The sequence below is a fragment of the Cyclopterus lumpus genome, chromosome 9 (assembly GCF_009769545.1).
Source record: "Cyclopterus lumpus isolate fCycLum1 chromosome 9, fCycLum1.pri, whole genome shotgun sequence".
NCBI lineage: Eukaryota > Metazoa > Chordata > Actinopteri > Perciformes > Cyclopteridae > Cyclopterus > Cyclopterus lumpus.
The window spans coordinates 16,111,713-16,127,588 of record NC_046974.1 but is presented as its reverse complement, the minus strand read 5'-3'; the positions used below and the strand labels follow the sequence as shown (position 1 = coordinate 16,127,588).

The following is a 15,876-nucleotide window of genomic DNA, read 5'->3' as shown; positions in this document are numbered from 1 at the left end:
TATTTGTTGAAGTTTTCTCTCGTACAGATAAATAACAATGATCTCATGTTAAAAAAAAAAAGACTTTCTTTAATGCAACATTTTTTATTGTAATCCCAACACATTCAAAACTGTAATGCATCTTTAACAGTACTCATAAAATGCTCATATAATTGCATTTGATATTGCATAAACATGCAACCTGCTGATGTATGCAAGCATGTACTATCTTCAGTTAAACACAAGTAATGTGTATATAATGCCCAATGTTATAAGATCCTCTCACTCACATGTCAAAGTTAAAATACCTTCACCAAAACCGTCCATGTTCCTTCTCACAATAATCTATTTTTCTCTCACTGCGTCAGCAGTGCAGCTCTGCTTTCATCCTGGCTTCACTCTGTGTTTTGGGCATTGAGATCCTCATAGTCAGCAGGAATAGTGTCTGTGGAGATGAAAAAAGAAAAAGAAATGCTTAGGCATACTTGGGGTTTATGTAGCTGCCTCTAATTTGCAGACACTCACCGTTGCAACGGTACTTCAGATTTGACCAGATTATGTTTTCCTGAGAGAAGCAGAACACGCCCAGTCTCCCGCCTCTCATACTCGTATCAATTATCACGTTGGTGTCCGCCACCAGTTTCGAACCCTCAAAGAAACGAGCCCTGGTAAACACAGGAGGTGAAACTAGTTCTAGTAAGTCAGTCCACACAGTAGGAGTGTGTATGTCTCAGAGTGTTGGAGGGTGTCCTGATGTACCTGATGTATCCAACCTGTGGCCTGTGCTGCAGGAACCAGCGGTAAGACACCTTGTCCTTCCAGCCAACGTTCCTGGGGTCCTTCCACAGGAGCCGGACCTGATCAGGGGTGTCTCCTGTGTGCCAGAGGGAGTTCCTCAGATACTCACCAGGACCTGTCTTCGACTTAACTACCTAGTAGTAATAAAGACACAGATAGCATAAGAGAGGGAAACAACCAGAGATGATGAAAGTAAACACACTTCCCCCAGCTGTGACTCAGGAGGCAGAGAGCAATCAACTAACCACACTGTTGGTAGATCAATCCCCAGACCCTCCTTTCAAAGTGTCCTTGGGCAAGACATTGAACCACAAAGGGCTCCTAGTAGTCAGGCAAGCACCTTGAACTGTAGCTCGCTGCCATCAAAATGCAGCAATTTACCTTGAGTTGTATTCCCGGATCAGCAACGGCTCTGAAGGGTGCAGCCTGCCAGTAGGTTTGTTCTGTCTGTTTCCACATCACCACGTAGAAGGAGGAGGAGTCCTGGTAGCCAAAGATGAAACCAGTATAGTCGTCATCCGTCACCGTGTTAACGTGGAATGTTCCCTCAAAGTCAACCCCACTGAACGCTTTGTAGCCTGCAGATGTGGACAGTGGAGAAGAAAGACACAATATAGGCGAGGCAAAGACAGATTAAAGATGTGAATATTCTATTGTTAAAAACAGATGAGGATGAGACAGTGTGATGGTATTCTGTGTGATGGTATTCTGTGCTTACCGACCGCGAGGCCAGGGTCAGAGTTCATGGTCTGAACTATCTCCATGCCCTGTCAGGAAGAGTAGCTTCACTTTATTTGTCATATTACGGGACTCATTACTACATACAGTATGTTGTCTTTGAATTCTAACAAAAATTATATTTTCAACTAAATTGTACTATACACATTTTGGAAAGAATATGGACAGAACAGGTATGAGCTTTATACAAAGACTTGTAATGTAACTGTAACAGAGGTTAACTAAGAGAGGGGGTTGAACTTTGGCTATTGTTTACCTGATTCAGGACCACCCAGTTGGGGTCAATCTGAGAGTCCCCCTCTGGATCCAGCACTACGGTTTGATAGGCTCTGAAGTCGGTCAGGGAGACTTCAGCGTTCTCTGGGCAGTGGTCAATTATATCAATAACGTTGTCTTTGTCAAAATCTCCTTCGCATTCGTCTCCAACATTGTTATCTGAAATATAAGGATGCAGCTTAGTAGGGACCACATAGCACAAACATACTGAACACATGCATGTACGCACCCAGGAAAACACATGAAGTGATACTAACTATCTGTGTCCTCTTGGTCTGGGTTGGCGACTAGTCTGCAGTTGTCATCATCGTCCATTATGCCATCGTTATCGTCATCATCGTCACATTCATCTCCCTATCAAGATAAAGTTGCACATTTGGAGTATAGGGTAAACACAGAGCCATCTACATATCAGCATGCATACGTATGAAATATGATGAATTTGATCAATAAAGTAAAGTATGAAAGAGGAGATTAAAACCATTCCATCCTTGTCAGTGTCCAGCTGAGAGGAGTTGATGATTGTGGGACAGTTGTCTTTTGTGTTCTGGTGGCCATCACCGTCACTGACAAAGAGGAGGTAGGTCAAAACATTACACATCTGTATAAACATTCATGCTACTGGTCATGACAATGGGCTCTACCTGTCTATGTTGTCGTCACAGGTATCTCCTACAAGGTCATCATCTGAGTCAGACTGCAGGTAGACAAAACACATAGTGTTGGTCAGAGTAGAAGCAGTTGATGAGTCTTTTAGAGGTTGTTTTGTTTGTTACCTGATTAGGGTTGGCAACATCCGGACAACTGTCACAGGCATCTCCCACCCCATCGTTGTCTCTGTCTTTCTGGTCTGCATTGGGGACTTGCTGGCAGTTGTCAAGGACATTCTTATAGCCTGCGAACATTAACAGCTCAGCCCTTTTATTTCTGCGTCATGTGTCAAAACGTTGACAGGAAAATCAAAAAAGCCTGACAGAACACAGTCTACAGACACGCTCCGTCAAATGCATGACCAGATGGCAGCGTTTGCTGGCGAAGAAGGTGAAATAGTTTCCAGTGGACTTCAATGCCTGGCGGAGGCTTACTGTGGAAAAATGCTTCTAGAGAGGAGACAGACATGACCAAGCGCTTAGCCATCCAGCCTTGGAGTTAAAGACATAACCAAATAATCTGGAGGTTGCAGCTCTGCCAAAAGGAATGAAGATCAACAGAGTCCCAACGTGCAACATACAAAGCAGAAGCATACAAATACAAGAAGTTAAGACTGTTTCTAAAGGAACAAACTGAGAGGTGCTTTAAAAGGGCCATCAAGTGAAATATGTGAGAGAAGTTGATTATGATTCCAGTTGGAACATTTTAACATTCAACACTGTTTTCTACTGGTGTTTTCAGTTGTTGTTGTTGTTTTTTTAATGAGGCTTGAGTTGAGTTTTTAAAGATACAGGATGGTAAAGGTTGTATTCTTGTCTAGACAGTCTGGTCCAGACAGGCTGTGGTTTGGATAACCCTCACAGACATGGTAGTTATTTAATGTAATTATTAGTCACATGGTTTCCCGATGTGTTTCTCAATATATTTCCTCTAATTGATGCAATAAAAGCAGTAATGGCCCAGTTAATACATCTCCCAGAGTAATGACCATCCAACCTTTTCAGCCAATGTGACCATTAACAAACATTGAGACTCTATTTACACCCAGTGAAGTACAGCAACCACAAAACTATGGGATAATAATAATAATTTGACTGTGATACAACAACAAACACACTTACCGTCCCCGTCTATATCGTCATCACATTCGTCTCCCAGCCCATCCTGATCGGTGTCCCTCTGTGAGGGATTTTCAAGTGTTCTGCAGTTGTCACAGGCGTCGCCAAGAAGATCCTTATCACTGTTCCTTTGGTCCACGTTATGTACGAGCCAACAGTTGTCCTAGGACAGAAAAAAGAGGTTTACGCTACCTTGCAGGGGCTCAAGTGAGTGAGTTAAATTCCCGCTCTTTCAAATGTTATAGCCCATCAACATGGGTATGCCTGTCCTGTGGAAATAAGTTGCCTACATCTATGTTAATAATGCCATCACTGTCTGCATCGTCATCACAGGAGTCACCCAACCCGTCCCTGTCTGCGTCCTCTTGGCCAGAGTTTGGCACAAAGACACAGTTATCCTGGAAACAACACAGCAAAACACACACACAGCATTAATGAATAATATAGCATGAAGTAAATGCAAGAGAGTGTCGGGCTGTTGAAATGAGTACCTGCTTACAGTTGTTGTCTCTGCACTGGAGCTTATTGTCAGGGTATCCGTCAATATCTGTGTCCTTTCCACACACATAGCCATTACCTGCCCAACCAACGCCACACTAACACACACACAAGAAGAAAAAGTCATGTTGTGACGTTTTATCAAGATGATGTAATGAGGGACAGCACAATCTTTAGTGATTCACACTCATGAGTCATGACCCAGTGATACTTATACAGCCAAATATGACTTCAGTATTGTCTACATTCTTACCACACAGCTGATGCTGCCGTCTCTCTCCACGACACATACGGCATTGGCAGCACAGGGGCTGGGTTGACCGTTGGGGCAAAGCCTGGTGCCATGGCAGCCTCTCGCCTGGTCACCTGTGAAGCCGGTATTACACTCCCCGCAGCGGAAGGAGCCCTGGTGAGGACAATACTGAGTCAGAAACCAGTCCTCCTGCTATTAGAGAGTGTGACAATCACCATACTCTAATTCCAGTGGCCTCACTATTGTGTTGTAGCAGTGCGAGTTGGCAGTGCAACCTCCATTCTTTGGCGGGCCCAGACACTCATCTATATCGTCACACGCCTGGAAAGAACAGATAGAAGATATACTTCACATTCTGCCAACAGGCACATATATCAAACAGTAGGAGTGTTTTTAGATACAGCGTAGTGATAGTGTTTGTTGTACCTGTTTGTGGGACTCAGCATAGGAAACTCCAACTCCATTTATCTCTGGTCCGCTGTATCCCAGAGGGCATTTCTCACAGTGAAAACCAGGAGCAGTGTTTACACACCGGACACCAGGGTAACATGGATTAAACTGGCACTAAGACATACAAAATAAACACGAGCAGACGATAATTACCGCAACTTTTACTGGTTGCAGGGTTGCATAACAAGAAACAAATAATACATACCTCATCTACATCGTCACAGTGCACCCCGTCTCCTGCATATCCATCAGGACAGGGGGCACACTGAAACCCCCCGGACTCTGAACGGATGCACATGTTCTGTCTGAAACAGGTACCAGGTGGGCACTGAGTCAGAGGCTGAGGCTGCAGGACAAACTGCGCGGGACTGGGAGTTGGACCTGAGTTGGTTGGATTGCCCCCGAGACCTGTGGGCACACATCGCCAGATATGTCACTTAGTCAGTAGTGTCTAAATACTCTATACATGATCAGGATGTTAATACTACCTACCACAGGGAAGACACTCTGCGATAGTATCCCTCAGAAAAGTTGTCTCTTTAATCTTAAAGAAACACAATGAAGAAGTGTTAGTTGGGACAACTGTGTGGGGCAACTGCTGTATTACTTTACAGATTATATCACTAGCTATTAATCACAAGCCCCATTTTATAGTCTAACCTGAATTAGACTATAAGATGTGTGTCTGTTAAGGCGAGCGCTGGTGATCTGTTTCCTTATGTAAAAGATTCTCTCAATGTGCACGACAAGTCTGATACTTGTTATATGTGAACTATATAACAAGTATTTGTATTGGCTCAGCCTTCCTGTTTGATGCCTTATCTCTTTACAAATCCTCTGCTTTAAATGAACGTCTAATATCATCCACGTCCATCTGCTGCTGAGGGGAATTTTGCTTTTACTCAGCTGTCTGTTGCAAAGGTTACATAAAGGCTTGAGACAAGAGACCACCGGCAGGTCCTCACAGTCTGGATCCTCACTTTTCATAACAAATTGCTGATTTTATTGCAAAACCAATCTTATCCAGAGTAAAAATGAAAAATCCAAAAGGTTGTGAATCAGCCCACATTCTTCCACTTTTAAAGTAGGTAACTATCTCAGCATAGACCTGGTCTTCAAAAGGAACAGGTGGCACACTAGTGGACTGTTTATTAGACCTCTTTGTTGAAATACAATTTTTTAAATGTTGTAGTGAGACACACACAACTGGGACTGAGAGCTGGGATACCTGCTTGTGGAGCAGCTCCTTCATCTCAGATAACATGCTCTTCAGCTCCTGCATGGTGGCCTGGTCGTGTGCCGTCCTGCCTCCCTGGATGCCTGAGGGAATTTCACCAATCAGAATCAGAGAATTAGACACACAGCCCACATCTAGCCGCTTTAATTTCTGATGATGAGGCGATGTCAGACAGCCAGTTGCAAACTGTTCTCACTCAGAAGCTGCAGAGATTCACTCTGATCCATGCTGCAGTCCTGCAGAGTTGCCACATTGTCTATGGTGTCCTCTATCACCAGCTTCAAGTCTGTCAGTTCATTCTTGCAAAGAAAGAAACAAACTGGAGTGATATACATTTGGCATGTCTAGTTATTGCACTGCGCTAGAAGTATTTATATGTACGCAGTAATATTAGGGCTTTACTATTTCTTTATTCAGTATGTTTCTCTCCTATCAAATGGGTAATTACTCTCAACTGTAAACCTCTTATTCACCTGTGCACTGGACTGCAGGGTTCTAAGTGCAATCTTGTTGGGACCAGGGGGGAGTGACCCAAACGCAGCAGGCAGATCATCCAAACTGTGTGCCAGTCCGCAGTCTACATAGATGTTGAGGCGGGGTGGGCCGCCCTGTAGACCTCTGGCATGTAGCATCACATGGTGATCTCGGCCATCTGCCAGGGAAGCGTGTTTGAAACTGGTTGTGACAGATCTGCCGTCAGTCTTCTGGTAGCGAATGGTCACTTCAGATGGAGAAAAGCAAGAATGAAAGACAGAGAGGCAGTGAAAGACAGCAGGAGAACACAAGTTAAAACAGATCGCTGATAATGTAGTCTGTATAGCACCAATGTGGGTTTTAATAGAATATTTCACCCTTGCTCAGTTTGGCCTGCACGCTGACCTCCAGGTACTTGGTGTTGTCTTTGGGGTTGATGACACTGTAGAGAGAGGTGGGGGCCTTGCTGTGGAGCCTGAAGGAAGAGAGGAGGAATGCCTCATCTCGCCCTTTGTTCTTCAGGCTTCCTTGGAGCAAGTCTGGCAGGCAGTCTGGAGACACCAGCAGGTCATAGACTAACACAGGAGAGCATTGTTAAATACCTGCATTGCTATAAACACATTGTCATCATTGTGACAGAGAAGAGGCACAGTTTAACACAGACAGCGAGGGAAACATACAGTTAAGTGGTCAGTCAACAGTGTGCAAGGACCTTAGGGAATATTCAGCATACCAACTGAAAGCACTCAATCTGGTACACTAGTGGGGCCTAGTTTCTTTTTTGTCACTATTACGTTTTCTGTGTGTGTTTTGATATCAATGGCTCACAGAGGACTAGGGATTGCTACTGCTGAGTTTGTGCACTATTGTGACAGTATACCTGTGTGTGTGTGTGTGTGTGTTTGTGTGTGTGTGTGTGTGTGCGTGTGCATGTGTTGTGTGTGTGTGTGTGAGTGCATAGTCATGTGCCCTGCTGTGTTTTATAGAGCAGTAGACTGGAACTGAAGGAAGGAGCAGCAGTAAACTCTTTCCACTGGAACAAACCCACTGCCTCACACTCACACTCTCTACACACTCACGTGCAAAGACACATACACGCATACACAAACACATGCACACATGCACACATCCATTAGTTGAATTCAAGGATAATACAAAGTGACAGGAAATTATGTGGAAACATTTGCGTGTGGATTCCGATCAAATCAAAGTTTTGCACATGCACTTTCTCAGTTGGCATTTAGTGTTGTTTTACCATCTAAAAGTGATTTACTCATCTAGGTCAAACTGTTACGAGATCCTGGATGTCAAATTCTACGAACAACAAAAACAGCCAAAGAATGGAAGAATTACCCTTATTATTGGCAGGCTTGCTGAAGATTAGAAGTTGTAAGACCAGACCACAGATTGTTAGGAACTGGAAAGGACAGTCACATGAAATGTGCTGATCTACAGACACAAATATGATGTTTTCCAGAGGAGCATAGATGGTGAAGAGTACTTACTCATGCCTTGAGCTGTGACAGTGAGCACCAGCTGGTGCAGCACCAGAGACAGAGCCGCTGCTCTGGCCCACACATCCATCGTAGTGCTTCTGTATGGGACACACCTCAGCAGAGGCAGTGTTCCTGAAGAAAGAATTGAGTTTCCACTTGTGGATCAGTAAACCTATCACAGATGAATCGCCTTGAAAAATCCAGATGTTGAAGCAAAATCTCAGCAGAGGTGAGATGGTTTTGTGGAGACAGGCACAGCTTTTAAAGCAAAGGGGAGTGTCTTTGCACTCTCTTGTGCAAGTGGCACAGGACCTAGGGAGTGTCCCCTTGCCATAGGTTCCTCACATAATAAATCATATGTAGTCACTGGGTGTAAACGCTGGAGTACAATTACTACATGCACATTTAAAAAATAAATAGGGAATTATACATTTTATTTTATTCTTAAAAGGATTTTCAGAGTAACATTACTTTTAATTGGGATCAACTTATATATTTTGATTTTGATTTTCTTATATATGTGGTTGTTTTCTTTAATTCAATGTCACCTGCTTTACATGAGGGTATTTCTCTTATTCACATCTTACATAATTATAAATAAACTTGTTTCTTTTATTTTATACTTGCATCTCCAACTGTTTATGTATGTATTCATTGCAGCTAGATGTGCTGTCATTTTTGGCCGCATACAGGGAAGGGCTCAAATGTTTTTTTCATTCTGTAAATCATTCTTTGAATCTAGAAAGCACTTTGTATTTACGCTTGAAAAGTGTTATATGAATAAAGTAATGTAATGTAATGTGTGAAATAAATGTGAGAATTGTAATGTATTATAACCCTATTTAATTTAGAGTCATAATAAGTCATTTGTATTCCTTGAGTCTTTATGCCTAACTATCTTTTGGGAATTAGTAATATAATAGCATAAACCAGTTCTCAAATGGGGGTACGTGTACCCCTGGGTACCCCTGTAAAGGCATTTCAGGGTATGTGAGATTTTTCAATATATTTAAAATGAGTATTTATATAAGTGTAAGTTCAGAAACTGAATTGTATATATTCTGTATTAAATCAGACACTGATTGCACAGTGCTGTGTAATACAACTTTTTTTCCAACCAAAAATGCTTTACATTGGTCAGGGGGTACTTGGCAGAAAAAAAGGTTGAGAAGCATCATGGCATAAACACTGTAAATCATCTTGTACTCAGTGAGCCAACTCAAACAATTGGACCTGATCTTCAAGGAGGAAAACTTGATTCCAGCTGGCTTTTAACAAACTTCATGAACCTGTGTCATAGATGTGTATTTGATATCCTAGCTCATCTCCATTAAGACAGTTAAATTGTATAACTGTATGCCAGATGTTTTTAATTTAAATTTAATTGAATCTCACTTGTTCTACATGCCTCTGTAAACCTTTTCTAAATTCCATCTGTTGGAGAATGTGAGGGAAGGACAAAGAGGGCTGGACTTAGGACCCTGGAAACATTTCATAATGGATGTCTGGTACACATCTTAAAAAGTTCTCCTCAAATCTCAAGTACATTTCAACATCTCAGCTGCTTGTCCGAGCCAAAGAGAGACGTTTACCATCCCTCAGAGAATTATCATTGCGTATGTTAGTGTCAGGCTGTCTGGTCTCCGACCTAAACACCTGGCAGCCTTCAACAGTCTGCTATTGTTACTGAAAATAAGTAACATGTCATATTTTTTTACATGAAAATCTAAGTATGAAAAAGTCACTTCCATTCCTGATATAAAGTAGGTCAGACACCCGGTCATTAGGCTACATTCTGAAAGGGCTCAATTTCCCCATAAAAGTAATTAATATGGAGTTCATAATTGACTTTGCTTGGCAAAACAGTCTCACCACAAGGTCTATTAGAAGCTGCTCTGCAGCTTTAGATTGAATCACAAAACCTTCCTCAGAAGATAGTGTTGCACAGTTGTCATGGATGAGTACCAAATTCCACTTGACGGAACAATTTAGGGATTTCTCTTTGATGATTGTACAGGTTCTCGTTCATGTTGTATTACGTTGACAAATTATTTCTCACTGTGTTGCTCATTAAGGTGCATCATGTTGAGTTTTGGCTAGGATGGTTTAGTTCCTTCATGAATTCCTCATCATTACAGTTTAATGACATAAGACCGAGACAGATTTTTTTTTTTAAAGACGCATATTCAAAAAAGCAATATTCACATGCATTCCGTCATCTCAGCAATTGACAAAAAACACCTGTTTAATTTCTTCACCTATGATTTGACAACTCGTGACGTCACCAGCGCCTTCTCTGAACCAAACATGGCGGCTGCCATGGAGCTAAGATGCTGGGGAGGAGACTGGGGTTTGCCTTCTGTCCACAGCGAGTCTTTAATAGTTCAGGTAACGTTGTCGTCTGTTTGTAAACTAAATGACGGTCAAGATGACATGTTTCTTCTCCGGGTTTCTTTGCGTCTCCTGTGTGTATTTCTGGTTAGCCTCCATGCTAACGTGCCTCCTGCAGCTTGCTCGTTGAGCCGGTGGCTCGCGCTCAGCTCGCGCTGCAGGATTGAACGGAACGTTTCACGCTCAGCTTTTGTTGGCCAGCTGCAACATAACTGTGACTGCATGGTCTGCCCTTCGTGTATCGCTCAGAAGTCTCTCATTCGGGACATACATGTGGTCCTTCAAGGTCAGCTTGTTGAGGCTTTTAATTCATATTTATTTATATTTCGAGCTAACTATCGACGATGGCCGATGTAGTAATAACCGTGTCAGAAAAATAACAGTGAGGAGTCTGTTGGTTGTGTTATCCGTCACTGAATCCATTCAGTTATAATAACTCTTGCCACAAGGTGACACTTTGACTCGTTTTCTGACAGATGACGTGCGTGCGTGTGCGTGTGTTTGTGCGCGCGCGTACATGTGTGTGTGTGTAAAGTCATGTAAACAATCACAAACAGATGAGGTAACATTAATGTTTAGAGCTGAAATGGTTAATCTACTTACAATTACCAATTTGTTTTTGTTTTAAATTATTTGTTTTGTCTTCTTTTTTAAAATTATTTTTTAAACCATTTTTCTGATTCAAGTGTTTTTTTTGTTTTTCAGGCATACGCCAAGTTTTCTGGGGCAAAAGTCAAAGTTGTTCCTATTGACTGGACATGGAAAACTCTAACTGGTGGGCTGCAGCTATAAACCAGAATTACATAACCGCGTGGTCCAGACACTACATGGGAATTGATTACTATACATAACATATGTGGATGACTGATATAGGAACATTTGTTAAATATATACAGTACATTTTAGTTTGGAAAATATACCAATATTAGATGTATATCATAATGTTGGAACCTACACCACAACAGTGTGCCCATGATAACTAACACTATTTGCCATTATGAACATTTTGTGGACCCCAAAATGTGCCAGAAAAGGTTGAAAAATACAGATTTAAAGCAGGCGTATAATGTTTTTAAGCATCTGATTGGGTTCCACAAGGGAGTGAATTCATCCAAATTGTAGGTACACAATACATTGTTGATTAGAAGACCATAATAACGTTAATGCAGATGCAACACCAGATGCTAGCTTTAATTGTAATATCTTCTTCGACCTGCAGCGACAGTCCCAGAGTTGCTGTGTGGCGACTCTGCAGTTCAAGAACCTACAAATATTCTCAACTATCTGAGAAAACAGGTAACAATGAATTCCAGGACTGCTCACGGTCCTTCACCTGGTCATTATGTCCCCAAACCCATTTAGTAGATTCAGTAGATCTACTGTAATACATGTGAGTGGTCTTTTTTCAGAGGTTTAATGCTGACTATGAACTGACAGCCAGACAAGGAGCAGACACCATGGCATACATTGCTCTGCTTGAAGAGAAACTACGACCAGCTCTGGTAACGCCATCTCTCCTCTGCTTGATCCCTGACGAAAACTAATCTGTGAATAATGTTTATAATTAGAGTGATGCTTTGTGTCCCACAGTTGCACACTTTCTGGGTGGATGCAGAGAACTACGCCAATCTGACACGGCCATGGTTTGCTTCACGCTCGCCATTCCCTCTTAACTTTTTAGTCCCTAGTCACCATGCCAACACTGCCCTCTCCCGCATCCTTCTAACCAAAGGAGAGGCGTCGCTACACGGAATCACTGAGGTCGAGGGAAAGGTAAATATTTACTTGTCACATGTTGTGTCAACTCTGTGGGGTTATGACTGCAATGTTCTGTCAATCTTTCCTCAGATCTACAGTGATGCTAAAGAGTGCCTGAATCTCCTCTCATACAGACTGGGAACTGCAAACTACTTCTTTGGCAATTTGTGAGTGCTTTAATGTCAATTGATGGACCATATTTGTACAACAGATTCAATTCAGTCCAAAGCGATTTGAAGACAGAAAAAAAAACATGAAACATTGGGATGGATGCTGTTATTTAATTTATTTTGTGGTTAGAAGTGTTGGGGTTTCTTAAAATATTCTTTCTTAAATATTATTCCATTCAGTTGGCAATTTTGTTTACAATGAATATTTAAAATAATAGGCCTATAGGCCAAATTTTGATCTATGAATTTTGATTTCTCTCAAAGTATTGAAGTTGTCAATTTGGAGGAAATGGGTCCTCTGATGTGTATTTCAGAATAATTCTGGGTGAAATCACAGAACATGCTTTCTGTTTTTTATTAAGACACCATTCTCAATTGTAATTCAGGATTTATGGAACACTGACAGAATGAGTAATACAACATTTGATGTCCCATGTAGCCCTATATCGCTCATTTCTGTGTGCATAATTTATAATCTTTTTCTTTGTGTTTGTAGGCCGACCAGTCTGGACGCCTTTGTGTTTGGTTTTGTGGCTCCAATCTACAAAGCCAGTCTCCCCAGTAGCCCTCTGCAGAGCCACCTCAGACAGCTCGATAACCTCACAAGCTTCTGTGACAACATCCTCGCAGTCTACTTCAGCTCGGACCGCCCTTGTAAGATCGCTGCACACACTGGAAATACTTGCACTCTTGGGTTTTAGCTTGGTAAAATCCACACATACAAAGATGCAGGGGACATTTTACATTATATACATACACAAGCACACACAATGACTAATACCATCAGCCTTTCCCTTCTTCTCACAGCCTTTATTTCACTGCATGCTTGCTTTTTGTATCTGCTCTATTTCTGCTCTAACACTTCCATTGACTCGCTGCTATCCTTTCTGTGGGTGTCCCCTTACATAATTTCTCTCCAGGTCCCCCCCCACCTGTTCAGGAAACAATGGATGCCAACCTCCAGAAACTAACTCAGCTAGTAAACAAAGAGTCCAACTTGATAGAGAAGGTGCTTCTGCTTTCCTTTTATCGTCTCTTTGCATGGGTGCATGGTTGCATTTGGCAGGTACAGTCTCAGCTGTACTAAAAGTATATATAGTGTCACTTAATGAATCATTGTCATTTTATTTTCTGCTTCTACATGTGTGCCCTAACTAAACTGGACATCCTGTACTGTAGATGGATGACAACCTTCGCAGCAGCCCTCAGCACAAACCCCACAGACCAGACCCCAAACCCAGTCTGGCCAGTGAGCAGAGCTCTACTCCTGCCTAACCCCCGACCTGTCAACCCTGATCCAGACTAATAAATGGAGGAGGGACAGCATGTAGATGAAAGGTGCCGTCCTGACTCGACATCCTCAAATCAAAAAGTGGTCATCCAGGGAAAATATGGTTTGAATGGAAAATAACCTAATGATTATTGGAAGTATGACGATATATATAGCTATTAAAGAGGCTATTTTATAGAAACATAATGATGATTGATTTCAAAGATGTCGGTCTGAAAGAGATGGAAAAGTGCACGTGTGAGGTAACAAAAAGTTTGAGTGCATGTGTGTGGTCATGGATGGAATTCTATGAAGTGGTGTTTGATGAAAAAGACACAGAAAGTTCAAAGGAAAGTCGAAGGAAATGAAGTCCAGCAGGGGAAAGAAGTGGCACTGTTTGACCTCTGAGTGGACCATTTAACCTCTTCTTCCTTTTTTTTCCTGTAAGAAATGGGTATTTAATTTATTTTTTCCATTTTTCATCACATGAGGATATTGAAATGGGTTAAAGATGAATTGATCACTAACATAGTGCAGATTTGTTTAGTTACATTACTCCAGGATTTAAATATGTTTTCTTTTTATCATGTGATCATCTTATTCCACCTCCTGTAAAAATATTCTGCAAATTCTAATGACATTTAATGTGTTATGTACAGTATGTATACAGTCATAACTAGGGAAAAACAATCACTTATTTTGCTTTGCTCTCATCTCCTCTGCTTTGTATAGCTTGTATAGCTGTAAATATTTTCATGATGGAAATCAATGCAATTTACAATTTACTTGTGATATCCTCTAATAGGGCTGATCAGCTTCTTCAGTCTTTGCTAAATACACTGAGGTACTTCATACTATTAACTTATTCATGCAAAATATGTGTGACTAATGTGTTTGTGTGAGAGTTTAACCAAGGACTATCAGAAACCAGTGTCTTTGAATTAGCTTCTTTGTTTTGGAAGATAACTGTGTCACTAACAATTTCCCACAATCTCACAGATACAGTGTTTATTTTGTTCAGACTTTTCAGCTGTGCTGTCATTTGCCGTGCCTATCTACCCACCTTGTTAAAACTGAAGTGTCTGTCCCATTTGGGAATGTCTCATTAGCTGCCTTTTTGATTTATTTTTGCTTCTGAATTTCAGAAATTGTACTGTAAAATGAGTTGCCACATGTTTAAAAAAAATTATAATTTATTGTCATGCTCCCTAATATCCTCACAGCTCATACACGTCTGAACTGTGTCTACTCCATGTGATTACTTTCATGATTAGTGTCTAAAAGTATTGATACTTGGGCTCTTGCAACTTCCAAGTAAAGTACTTCATGGTTAAATTCCGTTTAAAGAACCATACCGGATGCAAAAGCATTCATTGGTTTGTGCGTGTTCTTTCAATTACAAAATGTTGACGGACAACAATCGGGCTTGTTCGGACCTTAAGGCTGCAGTGTGCCTTCATGACGGCTGGTGTCTTTGTACAATCGTGCAAATGTTAACAGTTCATCATTTTTGATACATTGCCACAAATGATCTTTTGTCATTTCTGTTACTGTTGTTCATTCTATGTGGATGGTTGGTAACGACTGTCATCTTATTATTGAAAAATAAATATAATTCAACCACGACCACTGTCTTTTCTTTTGAAGCTAAATCAACATATTCATATATTTCTTACTTAATGCCAGTAAACAGTCAACTGGAACCTAATTACAAGATCATATGAGAGCTGTTTGGGTCTTTATATTGTGCTTTAAAAGACACCCATCTTCTAAGGCGAGCTATTAGGTCACTTTTTTTTCCAGTAATAATGACAGAAGATGTTACCTAGCCAACCATGCTTATTGTATGGTTGGTTGTTTAGATGTTGGAAAGACAGTGAGCTCTTTGATTGGTTTTGGCCTCAGACATGGAAGAAATGAGAGTAATTTAGCTGGAAGCAGGTTGTTCATACTTGACTGCAATGACAATATCTGATATTGTCATTGGAGGTGCTGATGCTTCTCTTAGCTGGCTATTTAATAGGTGTGGCAAAGGGAAAAAAATACATGTCGACAATTTTGTGCATATCTTTTTAATATCGATTAAACAGCACTATTGTCATCCTGTTCTTGTGCTTTGTCAGAAAAATAAATCTAATTGGGTCAAAGAACTCTGGTGTTGAGGTACCACAACTGTTTGCAGCAGTGAGCCTGGGTCTTAACTTTCTGCAACAGAAACAAATCCTCCTTGTGTTCAGCTACAATAAATACATAATTCAGTGTTATCAGTCCTAGTAAAATGAGGCTGTCACTTTCCAAAGAGAGGTCCTTCAGCTTCCA

General features: G+C 41.3%; 2 protein-coding genes across 4 annotated transcripts; one reads left to right on the top strand and one right to left on the bottom strand.

Annotated features, from left to right (window-relative positions):
- Nucleotides 1-99: 99 nt before the first annotated feature.
- thbs4a (thrombospondin 4a) lies at nt 100-8,056 on the bottom strand. Its single transcript, XM_034542132.1, has 23 exons — nt 7,978-8,056; nt 6,850-7,047; nt 6,472-6,719; nt 6,172-6,297; nt 5,990-6,049; nt 5,254-5,305; nt 4,967-5,169; nt 4,738-4,875; nt 4,552-4,632; nt 4,312-4,464; nt 4,052-4,156; nt 3,851-3,958; nt 3,564-3,723; nt 2,568-2,686; nt 2,436-2,488; nt 2,273-2,357; nt 2,049-2,145; nt 1,772-1,950; nt 1,496-1,544; nt 1,159-1,355; nt 739-911; nt 505-644; nt 100-424 (listed from the first exon to the last, which is right to left on the bottom strand). Exons 1-23 carry the CDS (start codon nt 8,054-8,056, stop codon nt 375-377), a joined length of 2,853 nt encoding a protein of 950 aa, XP_034398023.1. The 3' UTR covers nt 100-374.
- A 2,172-nt stretch (nt 8,057-10,228) lies between these two features.
- On the top strand, nt 10,229-15,182 carry mtx3 (metaxin 3). 3 transcript variants are annotated; one of them, XM_034542624.1, is made up of 9 exons: nt 10,229-10,356; nt 11,065-11,134; nt 11,579-11,655; nt 11,769-11,861; nt 11,950-12,132; nt 12,208-12,284; nt 12,784-12,941; nt 13,208-13,296; nt 13,467-15,182. In XM_034542624.1, exons 1-9 carry the CDS (start codon nt 10,276-10,278, stop codon nt 13,560-13,562), a joined length of 924 nt encoding a protein of 307 aa, XP_034398515.1. In that variant the 5' UTR covers nt 10,229-10,275; the 3' UTR covers nt 13,563-15,182. The 3 variants fall into 3 exon arrangements, with proteins under 3 accessions (XP_034398515.1, XP_034398514.1, XP_034398516.1); XM_034542623.1 differs by having other exon boundaries at nt 13,208-13,353; nt 13,467-15,166; XM_034542625.1 differs by lacking the exon at nt 13,208-13,296.
- Nucleotides 15,183-15,876: the final 694 nt, after the last annotated feature.